Raw genomic sequence first — 8638 nt, 5'->3', positions numbered from 1 at the left:
AAGGCGGAAGAAACTACCGAGCTCGCCCTTCCATACCTTCGACAGAATCCGAAGAAGTGAGAGTAGCCCCTGGAAGGGACTCTGACATGGCAGGAATTAAAGGTAGAAGTCTTTTTCTTCCTCTCTCTGACTCTTTAATACCCTGCTGTTGCCGTGGCAACCTTCTCACATTCAGTCGTGCAACTTTATGCACTTTTTGTGAGCGTGTTGGTTGTACCCTACTGGATGGGGGCTCGTTTCTAAGAGAGCAAGCGAGGTACGCAAGAAAGCATAGGTAAGCCTGCTTCTTGGCTGCTGTTTCTGATGTAGGTCGCTCCGGAATGAGCCGTGCAGGCGTGTCCCTCTACAGGTGAGTCTTTCCTGCACTTCCTGCACCGAAAAGCCTTTGGCCTTGCAACTGCGTGTTGAATACCTCTCGGTTAGAAATGGGCGTCGAAGTTTGTTAGACTCGCACTTCATTTTTTGCGGGATGATTCATTTGGAGCCTGCAAGGAGAAGCCTCCGCGAGGGCTCCTTTGCGTGGAAAGCATCTTGCCCCTCGGTTCAGGGCCGTTTTTCATCCTTGGAATTGAGGAGAGATGGTGGTTGTTACAGTTGCCCTTTTCTATAATGGTTCCTGGAGTCAAGAGGAAAGGCGGAGTTTAAGCATTTTAATAAACAAACAGTGTTTGGGTGTGTTGGCTTGTTTTATTGGTCAGCGTGTGTGTCCTTATGCCCGCCATGGGGAAGTGGGAAGGTTTTGGAGGTGAAACCTGGAAGGTCAAGAGGCGAAAAAAGGCGGAGTTTAAGCATTTTAATAAACAAACAGTGTTTGGGTGTGTTGGCTTGTTTTATTGGTCAGCGTGTGTGTCCTTATGCCCGCCATGGGGAAGTGGGAAGGTTTTGGAGGTGAAACCTGAGAAAGGCAGCAGGGTTTGGGAGGAGACGGACCTCAATGGGGTATAAAGCCATAGAGCAGAGGTGTCAAACGTGACCCCAGGGGCCGGATGTAGCCCCTTGAGAGGCTCATGAACTAGCTGAAGACTCCCCCCCCCCCATCACTCCTAATTTGGCCTGGTGAGCCCACTATTGGCTTTCCAGTCCAGATACCCACTCACCCACTCCCAATCTGGCCTGGCAAGCCCACCTCACTACTCCCACCTTCTACGGACGTGGCCTGGGAAGCCCACTGTGACCTCACCAGACCAGGCTCTCACCCACCCACTCCTGATCTGACCTGGCAGGCCTCCCTTCCTGCCGATCTGGGCTGATGAGGCCAAAGCACCTTCTCTCCTTGCCCCTACTCCTGCAGTGTTGACTGCCTCTGCCAGTGCCAATCTGAGCTGGTGAGCTTGCTGCAGGTATGCCAGCTGCAGGAGCCCCACCCCCACCCCTGCCCAGTGTTGACCACCTCCCCCAGTGCTGTTCTGGGATAGTGAGCCTGATGGGGGCTTGCAAGCTGAGCCACTCACCTCCCCATCTCCAAGCCTGGCCTGACCACATTTTCTCCAAGCTTGATTAGCTGGAGGCCAGTTGTAATAGTGAGAGATCTACAGGTGCTACCTGAAGGTTGGCAGCCTTTGGTTATGTGGGATTGGGTGGAACGTGAACTTTGCTTTCTGAAATTTTCTTTTCTAGACAGCAATTAAAATCCTGGAGGTCACAACAGCCTTGGGCCACTGTGATCCCCAAGTGCACTTTTTTGTGGTCCAATAATCAAATTTTATAAAGAAAATGATGGATTTTGAACACAGTTTGTTTCCCATTGTTTATGTGCAGCTTTCAACATTAATCTTAGTTAAAATGTTTTGTCAAAAACAATGAAAATGAGTGTTTATGGCTATATTTATAATGTAAGCAATTAACCAGAAAGTATGATAGTTTAAAACCACATGAAAGTGCTTCTCCTATGACACTTACAAATGTGCACTCTCATTATGCAGTAATGAAAATGTTGGATCATGATATTTTATAACTAGTGAATTTAAATCACATGAAATGTTGTGGTTTACGCATTAATAAACACAGTTATGAACAGATGTCTGACTTAATACCTTTTGTTTCTGGTTCTGTAGCCCTGGTTGGCTTATCATTCACTGGAGTCATTGGCCTGACATTTCTTATGTTGGGGTGTGCCTTAGAAAATTATGGGTAAGAATATGTTAATTTGGGATATGTGTTTTTATTTAGCTTGCCAGTTTTAAGCACTAATTTAAAATGCCAGGGTCAAACTATGTTTGGATATCCCTGAATCTCTGTCCCCATGAGGGTGATTTTATATATGCATTTCAGCCACTGAGCAGATGATGAAATTCAGTCCAAAGGGGAATGGGTTTTAACCCATTAGTGTATCATAGGAGATGTAGAGTTTTCTCTGGAGGACACCTGGTAGCTGCACAGAGGCTAGGAAACCCTCACTTGTTGGGTGGAGAGGAGAAGTAAGGGTTTAAACCTTTCAACATTCTGCAGCTCTTATTTTAATTAAAGCCTCTGTAGTGCTGTTAAAACAAAAACAAAAACTGGTAATATCTCCTTATGTTAAATCTTGACCAGAGTTTATTTAAATGTAATTTCTAAAAAGTTTTCTTAGGAATATATATTGGATTTTTAAAAAATTAAATCACTAAACCATCAATTGATTACCATTTTAGGAATGAGTGAAAAAAGTTAGATGGTGATTAGGAATAGGATTTGGGATAAATTGTGTCATGGAGGAGCTGTAAAATAAAGCTTGAGTTTGGAAAAAATGTTAAAGATGGGGGCTTTGAGATTGGGAACTGGCTTGTCAGGCAGAAAGGAAACAAGATGGTAAAATGACAGGAGGCTCAAAGCAGAATTACATGGACATAAGGGAATTATAATAATGTTTTAAGTACATAGAAAACAAAGAGTGAAAAGGCAAGAGAAAATACAGTTGGGGGGATAGAAGGACCAGAAGGCTTGAAAATACATGTTTGCTTTCTATCATAGTATGATGCTCTCATTTATATGGGGGGGGGTAAAGTTTAGTTTTTTGATTTCTGAGGAAGAACAGTTGTGCATGAGGTTTATTTTAAGCTTCCTTATATTGTTCTCTTATTTTTTGTATTTGTCTTTCTGCAGTGTATATTGGCCTTTATTTGTTTTGATATTTTATGCCATCTGTCCTATTCCTCACCTCATTGCAAAACGAGTCAGTGATGATACAGATGCTGCAAGCAGTGCCTGCATGGAGCTGGCATATTTTGTTACCACTGGAATTGTGGTTTCTGCCTTTGGATTTCCTATCATCCTTGCACGAGTTAATGTGGTAAGATTAAGTTAAAGCAAGATGCTGAATGATGATTTGTGCATCTTTTTAGAATATGGAAATTTCTGCTGCATAGTGTACCACTGCATTCCAAAAGAGTTTTATGTAATGGTTTCCGGTTGACTTGCACATATCCTACTGAAAAGTAGTTGTGTTCCTGCTCTTTTGTGATATAGTGTCATCTTCATAATTCATCATCATGCATGTTGTGGGAAATAGCTCCTTGCAGCATACACTTATGAGGTATTGTGTGCACACAGAAAAGACTGGAATACAATATTTTGAACTGCTTGTTTCATATCCCTGTATCTTAACTTTTTTTTGACAATATCCAGAATGTTTACATTTTAGTTTTTGTAAACCAAAACCCAGATCATTTAGATATGCATTTGGAATTCAGGGGAAATGCATTTCAATTAGTATAAATTAGTATACACACTTATTAGCCTTAGTGTAGAAACCCTGTGTGTCTAAAAGGTTTTTAGAGATCATAATTGTCAACAAGGAATTCATGAGGTAGTTTACATTACAAAGGAACAACAGAAACAGCTTTAAAAAACAAACAAAGCAGAACCCAGTATTAAACACACACTATAAAAGTAGATTAAAAATTCAACTTGCATGCACTTTCATTGCAAGGTTTCGTGCCATCTTTTAATTTGTTTACTAAATCCACTTTAGGTGGAACTTGCAACTGAAAGTACTTTGTTTTGATTAGTCTTAATTACACCATTTATCTTTGCTTGAAAAGAATATTAGCTCTTCTGAATGATTTTTCAGCATCTAGCTTGGGGGAAGGGGGTTACCCTTTTTGCTTTTCTGGTGGCAGGATTAATTGAATGCTGAGAAAGAATGTTGCCTTTGCTCCATTCTAGTTACATGTGTCCACTGACATTGGGATAGTACATCAGTCCTGAGTAGAAAGTAGCTGTACCAATGCATTTTTCTTTCTTAAAATGTGGCTGTCCTCCTTTTTACATCCTCTGAAAAATCATCAGATTAATTGCTGTTTATGCTCAAAACATCTTTCCTTCTGATAAATGGAGACATGCCTCTTCCAGCTCTTCTGTATTTCTGTTTGACTATTGTTCTGACTATTATAACTCACTTCAATCACCTCATATAGTTGATGAAGTTAGATGTAACTTGTTTTGACTGCAAAAAATTCTCCCCCAAGATCTTCATTAATATCAGTTCCAGTAGCAGGACTTTATGTCTTTTTTCATTTCTTAATCTGTTTAATTGAAAACATTTCTTTCTGTAGAGGAGACACCACTAGAGAGAGCTCTAATTCCTTCTGTACTAAAATTATTTTGTTGGTTAGAGATGCGCCTGGAAACGTCAAAGCTATTTTCTTCTCTGTTTTAGAGGGGAAATAGCAATTTTGAAAAAACTTGAAACACATGTCATGCTTACTACTTGAAAAACATACGTTGTATATAATTTAATATTTAAAATTATATTATTTGTTTGTATATGAAACTTAAAAGTATAAATGCTATGCAGTCTGATCCTTCATATATTTACTTGGAAATGTCCCACTGATTTAAATGTCACTCCCAAATAAGTACACAGGAATGCAATCTTGATAACATTCAAACTGTTTAAATATAATCCTTGTTCGAGAGGAAACTGCAGACTGCTGCACCTGTAGGATATTAAAGTAGTACTTGCTGTTTGGTAGAGTAGAATAGAGTTAAAGGTATAAACTTTTATTCTTGAAGTAGACACAAGGAAGACTTTGTTTGAAAGATGTAATATTGTAAGCCTTTTGATAATTTGAGATTATTTTTAATAAAAATATTGTACAGCATCTAACTTTTATGGCATTGCATGATGATGAATACATTGTTATGCAGAAAAAGAAAGCCCTCTGGTTATTTTAAGAGTAAAAACTTAGGAAAGCTCCTTATTTGGACTTGTTTCCAGTGGATTCCCTTCAGCTACAGGGGCTCTGACTCTTCCTCCAATGGAAGTGTTCTTAGTGGAAGGAAACCATGAGAACTCAATGTAATTACAAGTAGCAACATTTGAATATTCAGTTAATAGTATATCACTAGTCACGTTAATGCACAACTCTTTGTGCATTTACCTGAAAGTGAGCATATTTGAATTCATGAGACTTGTTCCTGAATGAAAATGTGGCTGCAAGTATCTTAATAATCAAAGATACGATTGGCTTGTGTGTGTATATGTTCCATTTCAGTAAATAATATATTCTTGAAAGTATTAACATAACTCTATAATTGGAACTGGCATCTGTCTAATAGTAGTGGATGTCTCCCTTGCGTGTATCAAAAATAGACACAATGGGACCAATTTGGGTATAGGTTTCTGCAAACAGGGTCCTATTGGGGCTCTAAATAAAGCCCTAATAATAACATCTGCACATGCATCAGAAAAATACAGATTAAAAGGGTCTTAGAAAAGATAGTGTAAACAGAATAAGCTACATCTGGGGGTGGGGAACAGGAATGATGAAAAGATGAAGAGAGAAGGAGACATAAGAACTGTGAGAAAGGAGCAGAGCAGGGGGTGGGTTGAGTGGAAAAGAAAAGAATGAACAGGTAAGTGAACAACTGGAAGGGAAGAAGGACCTGTCAGTTAACTGGTGAGGGAACATGAGAAAGAAAGATTGGGTACATTGGTCCTCAGGAGACTGAAAAAGGTGTATACTTTGGGAAGGGAATGAAGCACAGACAGAGTGAAATTTTTTTGCATCAAGTTCTAAAAAATAGTAATCCAGCCCATATCCACCCAGTATTCTGGCCACTATCCTGGCTTCAAATTGAATTCTGAATTAGATTCACCTTCAAAGTCATAAACAGTCTGAGACTGTCGTATTTACGGGACTGCCTCCTCTGATAAATTCACCCAGAGAATGTTGTACTCTTCAACTAATAATTTCCTGATAACCCCTGACAAACTCTATCTGGCTGTCTTCAACCAGGGCCAGAGTCTTCTTGTCTGTGGCCCCTGCCTGATTGAACTCTCTGTAAGGAAACCTGGGCCCTGAAAGATCTTGTACAGTTCTTAAGGGCCTGTAAGATGGAGATGCTCTACCAGGACAGCAATGGTTGGACATCTGTGATGCTGACATCCACTGGCCTGGACCTGAATCTCCATTTTTACATTGCCCTTTCTTCCTCCCTGCACCACTCACCCATTTTCTATCTCTAGTCACCAGTGAAGCTATTTATGTTTGATTTTTCCCAATTTACCGTATATACTCATGTATAAGTCGAATTTTTCAGCACATTTTTAATGCTGAAAAAGCTCCTCTCGACTTATATGCGGGTCATTAAAAAATTTTTTTGTGTTTTTACTAGCAGCACCAAAATTTCAGAGTACCCTCAGAAGACTCTCCTGATGATACCAGCCAAGTCTGGTAAAGTTTGGTTCAGGGGTCCAAAGTTATGGACCCCCCATTTAGGAGGTGCCTCCACATTCCCCAATTGTTTTTCTAATGGGAGCTATTAGTAGATGAGGGCTACCCTTTTTGAGGGTCCCATAACTTTGGACCTCTTCTGAGACCAAGCTTCACTCAAACCACTGGCCTTAGGTCTCCTCAGGAGAGTCTCCTTCTATGACTTACCAGCCAGGTTTGAGGTGAAGTTTGGGTCAGAAGAGGATCCAAAGTTATTGACCCCCAAAGTTGGGATGCACCCCATCCCCATTGTTTACAATGGAAGCCTAATAAGTAGATTTTCCATTTCTGATAATAATCCCTCTTAAAATCTAAGTTTGGGTTACATTTGGACATACCCGGTGATGATGATGAGGAATCCATTTTTTGAAGGATTTTAACTCTTGTGTTTTAGCTTGGTGGCTGGTTGAGCTAAGGTTTTTGTACTTTTAAAGTTATTGTTGATACCATATTGTTCTTGTTGACCCTCTTTTCCACTTACAGAGCCAGTTTACTATTTTTCTTTGAAATAAATATTCAAAAACATTTAACCTACTGATGCCTCAATTGATGTAATTTTATTGGCATCTATTTTTATTTTTGAAATTTACCAGTAGCTGCTGCATTTCCCACCCTCGACTTATACGCGAGTCAATAAGTTTTCCCCGTTTTTTGTAGAAGTAAAATTAGGTGCCTTGACTTATATGCTGAATTGGAATTAGAGCTTATGCTACCTGCAGTATATACGGTATGTTAGAGTTTTGCACTTAAACTTGCTGTTTTAATATTGGGAGGTATTATGTAACCTTCAACGCCATTGTGATTAGATTTTTAAATGTAATTTACTAATTATATTTTATTATTGCTCAGTATGTGTCAATGGATGGATGTTTTTATTTTATGCAACCATTCTGAGCCTCACTATTGTGGGGCGGGGAGGATATAAATTTAATCAATAATATAATAATTTTGAGAAGACAATGGCTGAAATTAAACGTCATGATTTTTTTCCCTACTGTTCATGTTTGAGTTGGAAAAAAATTCTCAGAACATCTTATAAACATTTATTTATTTATTTATTTACATTTATATTCTACCCCTTCCCAACCATAGACCGTAGTTTCCTAACTGGTTTTTTTGTGCATTTTTATTATATTTCAAGCACAAGTAATTGTTCTGTATGTCAGTATATTTTAGCAAATCTGTAATATTTTTAAGTAGATCAGCGGTTCTATAATGATGACTAATTGGTTTGCTCAGTACTCAATTCACTCTTTGTTCATTACCTCTCTTAGCAACATGATGTTGTATTTCAGTGTACCTGTCTAATGGTCAAAATAACCATATATTCTGCTAGTGAATGAAAGATTAATTTTTATATTTTTTTTGTATTTCAGATCGAGTGGGGAGCTTGTGGCCTTGTGCTAGCTGGAAATGCAGTAATTTTTCTTACCGTTTTAGGCTTTTTCCTTATGTTTGGCAGGGGAGATGATTTTAGCTGGGAACAATGGTAGTTTGCACTCTAACATGTAGCTTATGCTTATACTACTTATATAGCTTTATTACGATACAGAGCTTTTAGTACTTTAGTCTTGTGTGTGTATGTATACTATGTATATATGTACATATGTTGACAGTGTATTCCTAGCCTTAAAGCCTTGATAGTTTTTGTATGAGTATTGGCTCGCATAAGGAAAGCTTATGGGATTATAAACCACAGTGCCTAAAATTGTGTCCTAAGAGCAGTCTTTTCAAAGTGAAAGATTGCATCCAGTTTTTCAGCTATGCATTATTAAATTACTGATTTTAATACTACTAGTTTTATCCTTAACATTTAGCAACATCTGACAATTAAGCTTTATCAGTGGAATTGTCCACTTTAATATTATTCTCTCTATATATCTATATATATATATACGTATTCCCACTGTTCAAAATATCCTGCTGCCTTCCAAATTTTCTGG

The 8638-nt window shown here is 38.7% G+C and overlaps 1 protein-coding gene across 1 annotated transcript; it reads left to right on the top strand.

Moving 5' to 3' along the window:
• On the top strand, positions 1 to 8403 carry LEPROT. The gene is made up of 4 exons (XM_048496609.1): positions 1 to 102; positions 2055 to 2130; positions 3082 to 3268; positions 8072 to 8403. The coding sequence occupies exons 1-4, from the start codon at positions 87 to 89 to the stop codon at positions 8186 to 8188; spliced, it is 396 nt and encodes a 131-aa protein (XP_048352566.1). The 5' UTR covers positions 1 to 86; the 3' UTR covers positions 8189 to 8403.
• The last annotated feature ends 235 nt before the right edge of the window (positions 8404 to 8638 follow it).

This window comes from Sphaerodactylus townsendi, linkage group LG05 (genome assembly GCF_021028975.2).
Source record: "Sphaerodactylus townsendi isolate TG3544 linkage group LG05, MPM_Stown_v2.3, whole genome shotgun sequence".
Lineage (NCBI taxonomy): Eukaryota > Metazoa > Chordata > Lepidosauria > Squamata > Sphaerodactylidae > Sphaerodactylus > Sphaerodactylus townsendi.
Note: the sequence above shows the minus strand (reverse complement) of the source record. Positions and strands in the feature narration are given on the sequence as shown.